Source organism: Anoplophora glabripennis, unplaced genomic scaffold (assembly GCF_000390285.2).
Source record: "Anoplophora glabripennis isolate ALB-LARVAE unplaced genomic scaffold, Agla_2.0 scaffold991, whole genome shotgun sequence".
NCBI classification, from domain to species: Eukaryota; Metazoa; Arthropoda; class Insecta; order Coleoptera; family Cerambycidae; genus Anoplophora; species Anoplophora glabripennis.
The window spans coordinates 18,042-31,845 of record NW_019417070.1 but is presented as its reverse complement, the minus strand read 5'-3'; the positions used below and the strand labels follow the sequence as shown (position 1 = coordinate 31,845).

Genomic DNA, 13,804 nt, shown 5'->3' with positions numbered 1-13,804 from the left:
CCTCAATGATTTGGGATCGAGGGGGATTATCCCTCTTTATCCTGCCTCATCTCGTGTAGGCCTGGACAGCCTTCGTAGGTGGGCCCCATCCGTCGTCTACCCCGACCGCAAATGCGGCCGGTGTAGGCGCTTTGTGGGACCTCCTTTTGTCCTGGCTGGGCCCCGCCGGCTAGGGCCCTTTCTTCTGGCGCTCTTCTTGCTTCGCCGGCTCGTCTGTGTAAACCCCGGGGGTAGTGTCATGTTTATGTGTGGTATGGTTGGGTAGGGTAGTGCGGCTATGCAGCCTGGGATGCGCTTTGCTAAGGTGGCCCTTAGGCTAGCGCGGGAGGGGAGGGTTAAGGAGGGTATGGGGGGTGTGTATGTGTGTGTGTGTGTCGTTGTCTTCGTTTCTTGATCCTGGCTGTCTCTGAAACAGAAAAGGTTAGCGGGCAGGGGGGGGGGGTCATTGGGGTGGTCACCCAGGGTCAAAAAGTTGGTGTCTAGGTCTTTTAATGGATGCGCACTCGTCGAAGCTCATTCTCCCCTACTCCATATCTCTGGTATATACACAGATTACTAACAGGGTATATGTATGTATAGAAGTATGTGCGTCAGTACTAAAAAGAACTTGATATCATTCATCCGTTTTCGGTGTCCTTGGTTGGGAAAGCACTGATCAGGGCCGTAATAAGAATGTTTTACTCGTGTATGAACACATTAAAATAGATAGTAAGATAAGTACCTATAATAATCGTGATAAACACAAAGGTAATTGTAAAATACTAAAATTATTCATTTGAAGAAATGACTATAGCTTTATTACTACTTCGCGATATTTTTCTAATCACCTTAGTGATTATAAGGTAGTTTAATCGCTTTTTGTTAGTGGCAGCGGGTTATGTTATAAAGTATAGAGTTTCAGAGCCATTTTTTGATATAAAATTGACATTAATGCTTGCAATTGTATTTTGTATTTATAATTATACATACAATAAGCTATTATTATTTTAAATATTTTCAGGATGTTTAATAAATTAAAATTAAAGAGTATAATTGTGGGTACATACTTTTTGCAGATTAAAAACAATAATTAAATACGTTTGTTACACACAGCTGGCGAATTGTGGAGGGTCTCTGTAGACCAAAAACGATGCGCGGTCTGCTATGCGCGTCTCATCTGAATTTGCTGGTGTAATTTTTATTATTTATTACTTAATGAAACATTTTTATTAAACACGTTTTATTCAGAAATAATTACAGAAAACCGGAAGGTCACTTTTTATTTATTGTAAAATAAACGGAAACTGAAATTTTTGTATCACGTCAGTAACAATTTCTGTTTAATAAATGTATCCACTCCATGACAATGAAAAAAAACTGAAAATTTTAAAATAGATTTAAAAATAAGTTTTAGTTAAATTGTTTAATGTTAGCACATTCTAAATCTATTTGTATGGCTCGATGTTTGGGATGACTCTACCGCACCGTACAGTTTTTTACATAAATTACATTTTGGAAAATATTTCAGAAAAAATATTATTTTAATGAAATTTAGTAGGTAGTATTAAACGATTAAACAAATTAAAAATGCGAAGAGTGCCTATTCAAGTATTGCATGATAATATAAATAAGGAAGAACAATATTGGAAATAGATTAGCAGAATAGCGAGGCGGAGCCTAAACTCTAAACAACAAACCCACATTTACACTGAACAGTTGTAAACATTTTATCATTTAATGTTCACAGCTAGACACAAGTGAAGTTCCTTATCACGTACTAGTATACGTATTTTGTGATTAGAAAGATGGATAAAGATATGTAAGTACTTGTATGTATGTATATTTCTCTACATTTAAAAATTTAAAATATTCCGCAGTCACGTGTAGACTACCTATCTTGCTACATAAAAATGTTGTATCAATTAACATGGGTGTAGCTAGGGGGGGGGGGGGTATGCATGATCCACCCCTGAAAACCCCGTGCTCACCGTAGAATAAAAAATCTATTAATATTATCTTTGTCTTATCGGTTGTCAGTGATCTTTTTTTTTTAGAATTAAATCAAAAGGTGTATATCGGTTTTTAAGTCGGTGATCTTTTGTTTTTAGAATTAAATCAAAACATGTATAGCGGTGGACAGCGAAAACTTTTTTTTTTTAGAGGCCTCCATATATAGCTTGCAGCCCTGGGCGGGCTCACTCCAAACACAAATTGTAGCTACGCGCCTATGCCAATAAATACAAATGAAATAATAAATTTAATTTTATTTTTATAACCCTTGTAATAAAATCTATATTACAAACTTGAAAATAATTTTTCGCAATGTTTTTTGCTAAACGAATGATTTACTGAATTTATAAAAAAAAAACTAAAAGTAGACGCGCATGTCCTCTTATGTGCATTCTATAATTTTTGCTTGGGGTGGACTCAGAGCTGCAAGCTCTATATGGAGGACTCTAAAAAAAATTACCGATATAAAATTTGAACAGGCTTTGATTTCATTCTAAAACAAAAAAAAAGGTTACGCAGTCTCCGACTTACCGATATGACAAAGATAATAATGTTACATCTTTTTTTCTGGGGTGGGCCATGCACACCCCTGCCCCCAAGGATTTTATACAATCCTTGTATAAAATCCTTGCCCTGCCCCCGCCTAACTATACGCCCATGTTTATGTGATAATAAAAAATGGTAACAAAGAAAAAAACAAGACTGGGAAATTCCATTTGTTGATAAAAGCACTAGAATAAATATTCATTATTATCATTCACTTTCAGATCGATCATTTGTTTAAATCTTGTAATCGCTTACAGCTGTTTCACATGAAGCATATCGTCGGATCCACATACCTGTCGGAACATCAGTACGGACAACCGCGTACCATTTGCTTATACGAACAATTCATAATATCACAGAATATATAGCTACGCTAGCGTAGCTATATATTCTGTGATAATATAGAGTGCGTATGATTAGTCTGTAGAACTACGTTAAACAAATATGGTACTCGATTTCATCCTGATGATTCGTATACTAATCCAGGAGATAATCTAATGAATTTTAAGAACTACCCAAAATCAATCGCCCTATGCTAGCGCCCGAAAATTTTGATTTGTGCAAATAACTTCCCAATATAAAGCCCAATACCCCAAAAAAAAAAGATGCAGTACTTTTTAAATTTAAATTATTGTAAGATTGTATGATAATTCTTTGTTATATCCTTTCGAGTTTATTAATTTTAAATGTTCCATGTACTGTACTCAAAGTACCTGAGTAGTATTCATTGTTTTATTTCAATAAATTTATGTTATTTATTTATATTAACCTTTTAGAGAACCGGCATTTAACATTAGTATTCATGAAATTTCAATTTCATAGTACTTCAAGCAATCAAATTTTGCAACTGCCCTTTTTAACTTTTAGAACTAACTTTTTTTTTTAAGAACTGCTTTTTCGGTTAGAACTAACCCTTAGGTAGATTATGCGCTGTACTGATCATAGACAAGTACCTACTGCTCTTACATACGCTTCATGCAAAGTGGCTGTTAGAGGTGCATAAATATTGAATAAATATAAAATATATAGATGTACCTATATCAAAGTATGGTCGTCGAAACCACAAGAATAAATAACAACATTTATTCTTGTGCCGAAACTATTGGATTTATATATCTATACAGGCTGTCCCGAAATGCATGCAACAAAATTTGGTCATAGATTCTTAAGACAAAAGGGGACCCGTATTTTTTCTTTTTGCCAACTCCAACTGGCCCCCTCTTTCGGAGTTACAACCCCCTGAAATCTGCCCCTAAGAAGTATTTTTATATCTCAAAACCATGTTGTACGAGAATCACTAAATTTGGTACACAGTGCTACGCTTTTTGGCGAGAAACCCGCTTAAGACACTTTTTTGTGGGCCCCCTTGTCTTTGGAGCCAGAAAAAGTTGGATGCAAATTTGATTTTTTTAAAAATTATTAGTTAATTATAAAGCCATTGAATTTAGAAACTTTTTCGTCTCTTGATATTTTCTTCGTAAAACGCAATGTTTTTGAGGAAAATGGCGAATCATGATATGCATTATTCGATCAGATTTTGACATTTTTCTCGAAAATATTGCTTCTTACGAAAAAAGTATAAAGTGACAAAAAGTTTCTAAATTTAATGGCTTTCTAGTGGACTAATAATTTTTTAAGAAATTTAAATATGCGACCAAATTTTTTTGGCTCCAAAGACAAGGGGGCCCACTAAAAATTGTCTAAAGGGGGTTCCCCGCCAGAAAAACGTAGCACCATCATATTCCACATGTCATAAAACGCATAAAACCCCTGTGTACCAAATTTAGTGATTCTCATTCAATGTTCTGAGATATAAAATAAAGATTATTTTTAGGGGCGGACTTCAGGGGGCTGTAACTCCGAAAGAGGGGGCTACTTGGAAAAAATAAAAAAATACGGGTCCCCTAAATTTGTCTTAAGAATCTGTGACCAAATTTTGTTGCATTAAATAAATATTGTAGATAAGAAAATAGAAGTTGGCTGCACTTAAATTTAGAAAAATTAACAGATATGGTTTACATTGCTCAATCTTCTATGAGTAATAATGAAACTGAAACAGATATATAAAGTTTTAAAATTAATTAACAAATCCTTGATATAGTTCTTAAGACATATTTCCACCCATAACAACAAATATTTTTTCAGTGATTACTTATTCAAACTGGTTATAGTCGGTGACGCTGCCGTGGGCAAATCATCACTAGTAATGAGATTTGCTGTAAGTTTTATTATTTTTGTACTACACAATATTCTTAGAAACAAAAAAAGGACCGTTTACATTTGCTCGAATATATATTGAGATGAAATCAGATTAACGAGAAAAGTAAAATTTAAATTAAATATTTATTTAAAAGACAAAACGGTAAAGGCAATGGTTGGAATGGTTATTACAAAATTGGGAAAATATTTGATTATAAAAAAAAAGTTGTTAGTATTGAATAAGTATGAGGAATCAGTAGAAGAAAGTCGGATTAGTAGATCAGGACAAATTTCAAAATTTAAGTATAAAATTTATTATCATTTTAGTCAATTGGAGCATAGGCCAAGATGTTATAAGAAAAATATAGTTGAAATTAATTAAAATGCAGAATTGGTAGATATCAAACAAAAGTTAAAATGCCAGAGTTTGATTAAATAGTTAAAAAATAAGGTAGAATAAGAGTTAATAAAAGATATTAAAATCGAAAGACAATTTGTAGATTAATTAAAAGGATATGTCAGAAAAATGTCAAATTTAAAGTGGGATCCACAAGGAATTCAGTAGTCACTAGAAAGGTCAAATAATATTATAAAATAAGAAATATTTTGAAGTATAAGGCAAAATTGATTGTAAAGAAAGTAGAATAGGGTGTATAAGTGCAAAGGAGAAAGTGAAGTGAAGTGAATTACAAAAGGAAAATGGCACGTTAAAAGATATGTGGAAAGGCCTTTAGAAGGAAAAGAAAAATCAAGATAGTAAAAAAGAAAATAGATTATTATTGATTAGTTACAGAAATATTTTGAAAAACGACAGTTGTTGAAGAAAGAAAAGAAAACCTATAGAAATATAAGTAGTTAATGAGCGAGAGAGTATAAAAAGATTCAAGTGGGAGAAAGCAAGAATATAAAAGTACCAAGTGGTAAAAAAAAGTGACCCAAGAAATACAAGACGAGCGGAGTACCAACAAACAAGGTCCAGGAAGACAGAAAGAACGAGGAATAGCAGTAGCAAGTTCCAAAGGCCAGTAAGAAAACGGAATATCAGTAGCAGAATCCAGGAGACCAGTAAGAAAGCAGCATAGTCGACAGGTTCCTGAAAGTAAACGAGATAGGATAGACCAGAATTTAGGAAAACACTCAAGCAGAGTAAAGGAGAGAAATCAGTCGACAAGTCATTAACGATAATACGTATAAAAGGTACCTTTATAATAAAAGTAAAATTCGTATACGAAATAGTTTGATACAGATTTTCAAAAGTAAGTAGTATATAAAAAGTTTAGCGTCACTAATTTCATATTAAACAAATTTATTTAACTATATCAGACATAATCAAAATTGGCCAATCTTTGTAAAATTAAATATTAATCTTAGAAATAAATAACCAGTTGTTAAACAAGAAGTTATAAGATAAAATGTCAATATCTTAATGTATGCATCCAGTCATACATGAAATTTAATTATAACAGTCGTATCGATAGAACATCTTGTTTAAGGTTTTGGAAATAGTGTGAAATACTTCAAAATATTGACTATAGTATTTAACAGTACTTATTGACAAATTTTGACATATATATAACAAAACAATAATAAATTCCTTTATTAATAAACCTTTTGTATTTATAGCTGTGATTGTGTGTGGTTTCTTGCTAAAGCATATAGTGAATAGAACCGACTACTGAGAGGAGTCTAGAGCTAGGTAGGGCAAAGGTATACAACCACCAATACACCAAAAACCAAATTGATATCACAACAATAAAATTTTTTTTTGGCGCTAACATAAACACTCATCCACACATTATCATAACAATATATATGAATGTCTATATATCTTTGTTATACAGGGTGTCCCACAAATATAGATGGCGAAAGTTTGTTTAATTCATCGCAGTAGCAACAACTTTTGTAAAATTATTCTTTTCGATATCTTCTTAGGTAATTTTTTTTTAATTTAAAATTCGTCGAAACTCTTACACCTGGATCCACATGCATGCGTGTCACGGTTCACGGATCTGTTGTAACCACGTGACGGATGTTGATGGTCACGTGGTTACAACGTATCTGTAATCACATATGAGGGTTCAGCTTATTTGAAATAATAATAAGAACAGAAAGTACAAAAACTGATGACTGATGATGAGTACTGATGATATAGTATGTACTTGTATTTAGGATATAGGTTAGCAAAAGTATCACATATGTTACTTAGAGATTTCTTTAATTCATTAAGTTAGCCTTATTATTAAGGGTACAAAATATACTGGCACAAGTGGGTTTTCGAAAAAAAAAGGATTGTTGCTTTTGGTGATTTAACATTTTAGTTTTGATTGCTATGTTTGTTGTAGTTTTAAATATAGGGTGTTTGGAAAAGTTTGTACAAAATTTAAGGAGGTGAAAATAGAGCCAAAAATAGTAAAAAAAGTTCCTATAAACATTGATCCTTCGGAGGACCGTTACTGAGATATGGCCCTCCAAATGGGTCTTATCATTTAGATATTTTTTAAAATAACTTTCTGATTAAGATAATGGAATGAAAATTGTAGGTAATAATCATACCATAAGGGTCTTTAACTATCATAAGTTTCATCAAAATCAGTTATAAATAAGGATAGTTTTCTAACTACCCTTAACAGAAATTTTTCGATTTTTTTGGATTTGAATTATCTACAAATATTATTTTTTTTATGAATTAAACTTTTTTGAAGAGAAAATGTCTACTTTTTTTTCGAATTCTGCGTAGTTTAGTCAGAAATAATTATTTTTTAAATAATGTATGGCTCAGAACAGTAACTTTTTTTTAACATTTTCACATAGTATCTTTCATGATGACAGTTTCATTGTAATGATACTAATGATTGTCATTTTCGCGTGCTAGCATTTAAAAAATTCTTATGTTTCTTTATTTTCTTAGTTGTGATCTTTGTGCTCGACTTTGCATTTTATTTGACTTTTTTACAACCTGATTATTACCTACAATTTTCATTTTCCATTATCTTAATCAGAAAGAAAGTTATTTTAAAAAATATCCAAATAAGACCCCTTGGAGGGCCATATCTCAGAAACGGTGCTCCAAAGGAACTTTTTTTACTATTTTTGGCTCTACTTTCACCTCCTAAGATTTTGTACCAACTTTTCCAAGCACCCTGTATAATTTATCAATAAATTATATTTTTAGGATGATATCTATAAAGAAGATTATTCTGTCACTATTTTGGATTTTGTAAGTATAACGATTATTATTTTGTTTTTGTATATGAATTATAGTTATTAAAATATAACTTTTTACGTATAAATATAAAGGATAACTTTGGAAATCAAATTAATTTAATACCATTGAAATTGATTCTTTAAAAATTAATTTTGTATGAAATGTAATTAAAATTATTTTGAGATTTAGTTTCAAGTCCTGCAAATTAAATTTTATTTTTCTTTCATGTACATATTTCCTTTAATATATGAACTTATGCTCCATACCCAAAATAAGAATACGATATCTTTAATGGAAATTGGCAAAAGATACAGAATGCTCAAATTAAAATATAGTTGCGCCATATAGGGTAAACATTTAGTTCTTCCATTTTATTTTCTTTTGGTGTATTTATGTATTTTCTTATAAAAATGTCGGGTTTAACATTCGACTTTTCGTTTTATATTTACCATCGTCAACTTCATTTTTTTTAAATGGCGTGCGCTGTCTTTTAAAATACTTATAATAGTTATAATAATAATATGATAATAATGTTTATCACTGGTGAAATAAATATATAAAAATATATTTTTTTTCTTCAAGTAGAATTCTGCATTCAGATACATTTTGGCCATCATCAGAAATGTTCTGTAATTATATATGAAATGTTGCCCTTTATTACAAAAAGAAAAAAACTGTAGAATTAGGCCAACGAAAGCTCAAAAATTAGTTATAATAAATTAATGACGATTCGAATAGGTACAGTAAATTAAATAAAAACGTATTTAAAGTGTTATAAGTTAAAGCAAAAGTAACATTTTCATGAAAAAGTATATAAAAATTTGCAATGCAGATGTGTTTTTCTTTCTCTGATAGCTTTGATAATACCAGAAAAAAATTAAATCAGAAATTAAATTTAAAAAAATATCTCAAAAACTGAAAAATGTATCTGTTTGTCGTCCTTTATGTTTCACCTTTTTCTTGAACAGTGTGCACATATAAATATTTTCCATCTAATATACATATTATATTTATAGAAATGTTATTCTTATTTTAGAAAATTCGAACAATTGAAATGGATGGCAAGATTATCAAATTGCAAATTGTAAGTAATATTAAGTGGTACTAAAGTCTTCTTTCAATCTTAACATAAACAGGATGTCCCAATATTCCATTTTGCATAGATTGTTATGCCGTAGCCTATGTAACTGATGATGGCTGCCACATACTGACTTACATTGCACTTCCTTAGCCTCAGCTTCCTAACTTCTTTGACCTGCCTTGTTGTTCTAGGGAAAGGCTCTGTGGAGGCAGAATCATTGGAAGCATTGGATGTGACTAGTTATAGATGCCACTACGGAACTTCTCAGAGGACCACAATTGTCTGAGAAGCGGTTCCGTCCGTAGCGGCATTAGAACCATCAACAAGAACTAAAATCAATATCAGGGTAAATTTAGGGGTTTTGGTAGCTGGTCCGCCCCCACAGAGCCTGGAACAAGAACAGATCAAATATCCGTAGCTTCGGCTAAGGAAGTGTAATAAAAATTCTGTAACCGGCAGTCACTGGGTATATAGGCTATGGGCATAACAACCCGAAAACCATGGTACAATCTTTATATGTACATAAAAGCAAATTGGTGTGATGAATATGTTGTTTCAAATCGTCAGTATATTCGCAAAAATATTAATTTACAAATTTGTTTATTAATTTTGTCACTATTAAAAATTATTGTCAAAAAGCATTTATTATTTATTTGTGACATTAGTAAATAGTTTATTTTTTAGGCATGTTATAGAGAAGTACAAACAAATTTAAAAAATTTGTTTTGATATAATTTAATCTGGAAAAAAAACCAAATCATGGTAATAAACCCCTTAAATATTTCTGTTATATTTTCTGATATACAGGGCTGGAAAATCCACATGGTCCATCTGTCTTTACATGAGAGCGACAATGTAAAATAAAGAAATCCGTGCGATAGACAAGGATGGCTATAGTGATGACGTTTCATAATCTGAATAGTCACCGCCCGTTTCGGGTTAGAAGTGAGAGTGACTATTCAGATTATGAAATGTTTTCAATGTAACCATCCTTGTCTATCGCACGGATTTCTATTACTTACTTTATTGCTCTCACGTAACGGCCGATGAACCATGGGGACTTTCCGAACCTGTATTTAATATGTCAAAAATTACTGTGACAATCTATAATATCGACTTTCTGATGTGATCCTGTCTTTGGTTTATTAGTGGGACACAGCAGGATGTGAAAGATTTCGATGTTTGTCTCCTACCTATTACCGAGGAGCTCATGGAGTTATTCTTGTTTACGACTGTACGAAAGAAAATACTTTTAACAATATCCAAGAATGGCTTAAGGATATTGAATACCATGCAGGGGGCAGTATCAACAAGTTGCTTGTTGGAAATAAAAATGATTTAACTACAAAGAAAGTTGTTGATACTTCTACTGCCACTGTAAGTAAAATATGTGTAAAAGTTAATCTGCCCATTCTAATATAAAAATATTTATTTTGAACAGAATTACGCTAAGAAATTGGGAATAACTTTTTTGGAAACTTCTGCTAAAAATGCAACAAATGTGGAACAAGCCTTTATGACGATGATAGCACAAATTAAAAATAAATTAGAACCACTGTTGGTTGCATCTAATACTTGTACCGAGACTTCTATAAAATTAACTAACACCAAGCCCGTAGACACAAGTTGTGGGTATTGCTGATTTATGAAAATTTAAATTAAAAGAGATTGCCAAGAAACATTGGTAATTTACCAATCCAGCCAGCTAGCGTTTCCAACCTCAATATGAATGTGATAATAATATAGAGTATAGAGTTTAAGCATGTATTTTTTCTAAAAATAATTTTCTATGGAAAATGAATTTAATTTTATTTCAAATACAGCAATATACTTTTTGACCATAAATACAGGGTGTCTCACGGTGACGGCCCATTAGAATTATTTCAAAGACTACTTCGATTTGAATTTTGAAAATTTGGGATACCTACCGGGTTTTTGGGCATGCCCTTCTCAAATAAAATAATGACGTCCACGTACCACTTCCGGTTATACCAGAAGTCGCCATGAACTTGGTTATTTTAAATGGAATACCCTAGGTATATATTATTGCAATTTTGGATTCTACGTGTTATTTTAGGTGGACTTTTATGAAGTTTCCCTATTCCTAAAATTAACCGTTTTCGAGATATATAATTTTTTTTTAAATGGAGAGAAACTGTGACTAGCTTCAAACAATGTGTATTTTATAGTAAGAAAGATAAAGCAACAATATTTATAGGGGGGATAGCTAGACCCCTAAGCTTCCCATCCATACTTTCGAAGTGGCTTAATTGCATATAGGGTACTAGAAATTTAATGCCGAGTTTAGTTAACTTCAAACCTTCATAAGTCGATTTTTTAAATGGAACACCCTGTATGTTTTTCTATATTCTGATACACAATTTTATTCTCTTTCGAACGGTATCAGGGTTTCCTATACTTATCTCTTCTAGTTTTTAAGTTATCTACTACTTTTTGTGTAATCACCTAAAATCATGTGATAGCTGTGGAATTTTTAGCAAAACTTCAAAACAAACAATTAAACTGTCACTAGTTATTTATGATTATATGATTCTAAGTAGGTAGAACATTTACAGTTTTAATGAGACATCCCAATTTTCCACCAATGAGCAGAATAAAGTTAAGAATTCTAAAAAATCAACTTCATACATAGTAATACACAATTCTAATTATGTATGTTGATAACAATAATGCACTAAGATAAAAAGATGACAAAAAAATCATAAGTGTTCAATATGACCCCTATTAACAGCTAAACACTTGTGTATTCTAGAGATAACACCATCACCGCTTTTGCTATTTCAGCTGCAGGAAATTCATGGAACGCTCTTCGTACTCGAGCAATCAAATCCTCTTTTGAAGCGACGGGTGTAAAATAAACTTTTTGCTTTATTACTCCTCAAACATAAAAATCTAATGGAGTGAGGTCGGGAGACCTCAATTCCACAGTCCTAGGCGTCTCATCCATCTATCTTCAAACATTTCAGTCAGCTGTTGATCGATTTGTTTGTGACAGTGAGGTGGAGCTCCGTCTAATTGATACCAACACTTCCTTAGTTGGTCTGAAGGTATATCGTCTATGAAATCTGCCACAACCGTTTGCAAAATATTGAGATATCTGTCGGCATTTAAATTTTCTTCGTAGATATGGTAAGAAATTTGGTTATCTTTAATTAGACAAAAAACATTTACGCTAAATTTATTTTGAAAGTTTCTTTCCCAGGTAACACGAGGATTTTCAGATGACCATAAATGAGTATTATGTGTATTAAAAATACCTTCTCTCGTAAATTTTGGTTCGTCTGTCCATATACTAATATATTGCAAAAATTGTGGATCTTCTTGGTATTGCACTAACATCGTTTCACAAAATTGTACACGTTGCACGGCGTCACCCGGATGAAGAGCAGAAAGTAGCTTAAATTTGTATGGATGCATATCATTAGTTCTTAGCATCCTGTGAATGGACGCTCGTGAAATGCCTAAATCATACTCTGCGGCACGAGTTACGGATTCTGGATAAACATTAAAATAGGCTAGCACATTTATTACGTTATCTTCATTTGAAGTTATTGGTTTTGGTAAAATTCTTTCTGCAGAAATTCAACCATATTCTAATTGATTTGCTAAAATTCTTCTTAACTTTTTTCTGCTCATTGGTGGCAAATTTGGATATGTCTCATTAAAAACTGTACATGTTCTGCTTATAATCCCATTGCAACGTCCGTGAATGAATAATAAATTTAAAATATCTGCATTTGAATATGTATTGTTTTCCATTTCTTACAAACACTCAATTAAACTGTCACTGCACGAGACTAACAAATTGACAGTTTAGTTGTTTGTTTTGAAGTTTTGCTAAAAATTCCACAGCTATCCTCGCAAGAAATTACATGATTATGGGTGATTACACAAAAAATAGTAGATAACTTAAAAACTAGAAGAGATAGGTAAAGGGAACCCTGATACTGTTCAAAAGAGAATAAAATTGTGTATCAGAATATAGAAAAGCATACAGGGTGTTCCATTAAAAAAAACCACATATATATAAAGCCACTTCGAAAGTATGGATGGGAAGCTTAAGGGTCTAGCTATCCTCCCTATAAATATTGTTGCTTTATCTTTCTTACTATAAAAGCTATTCACTGTTCCTCTCCATTTTTTTGAAAAAAATTAAATATCTCGAAAACGGTTAATTTTAGGAATAGAGAAACTTCGTAAAAGTCCACCTAAAATAATACGTAGAATCCAAAATTGCAATAATATATAGGATGTTCCGTTTAAAATAAGCAAGTTGATGGCGACTTCCGGTATAACCGGATGTGATACGTGGACGCCATTATTTTAGTTGAGAAGGGCATGCCCGAAAACCCGGTATCCCAAATTTTCAAAATTCAAACCGAAGTAGTCTCTGAAATAATTCTAATGGGCCGTCACCGTGAGACACCCTGTATATTATAAAACTTTATGGAATATATTTATATTTATATAGCTATGAGATGTACCATTTATAACATCAAAAAATCAATATATTACGCTAATAAAAAGATTTTCTTACCAAATTAGTTATTTTTTTTATTAATAATTACTCAATGTAAACATTTAATAAAACTAATATTTGTAATGAATTTATTCGATTAGGAAATAAGTATCTAAATTTAGCGAATAATGCCTTTATTGAGCAGGAAAAACAGAAAGAAAAAGCTAAGTGTATTCTAATTTTTATTAAAATATACACTATAAAATGGAACAATATTTCCAAAAACATAAACAGACATTCTGCC

General features: G+C 31.9%; 1 protein-coding gene across 2 annotated transcripts; it reads left to right on the top strand.

The window, feature by feature from the left end:
* The first annotated feature begins 1,726 nt into the window (after positions 1-1,726).
* Positions 1,727-10,852, top strand: LOC108915361 (ras-related protein Rab-1A-like). 2 transcript variants are annotated; one of them, XM_018721381.1, is made up of 6 exons: positions 1,727-1,798; positions 4,681-4,753; positions 7,907-7,951; positions 8,976-9,023; positions 10,170-10,397; positions 10,462-10,852. In XM_018721381.1, exons 1-6 carry the CDS (start codon positions 1,785-1,787, stop codon positions 10,660-10,662), a joined length of 609 nt encoding a protein of 202 aa, XP_018576897.1. In that variant the 5' UTR covers positions 1,727-1,784; the 3' UTR covers positions 10,663-10,852. The 2 variants fall into 2 exon arrangements, with proteins under 2 accessions (XP_018576897.1, XP_018576898.1); XM_018721382.1 differs by lacking the exon at positions 8,976-9,023.
* Positions 10,853-13,804: the final 2,952 nt, after the last annotated feature.

Bases quoted from the DNA above. Each gene is read 5' to 3' on its own strand.
- LOC108915361 (XM_018721381.1), top strand. The intron at 4,754-7,906 runs GTAAGTTTTATT...TTATATTTTTAG, and splicing joins CACTAGTAATGAGATTTGCT to GATGATATCTATAAAGAAGA. The intron at 7,952-8,975 runs GTAAGTATAACG...TTCTTATTTTAG, and splicing joins CTGTCACTATTTTGGATTTT to AAAATTCGAACAATTGAAAT.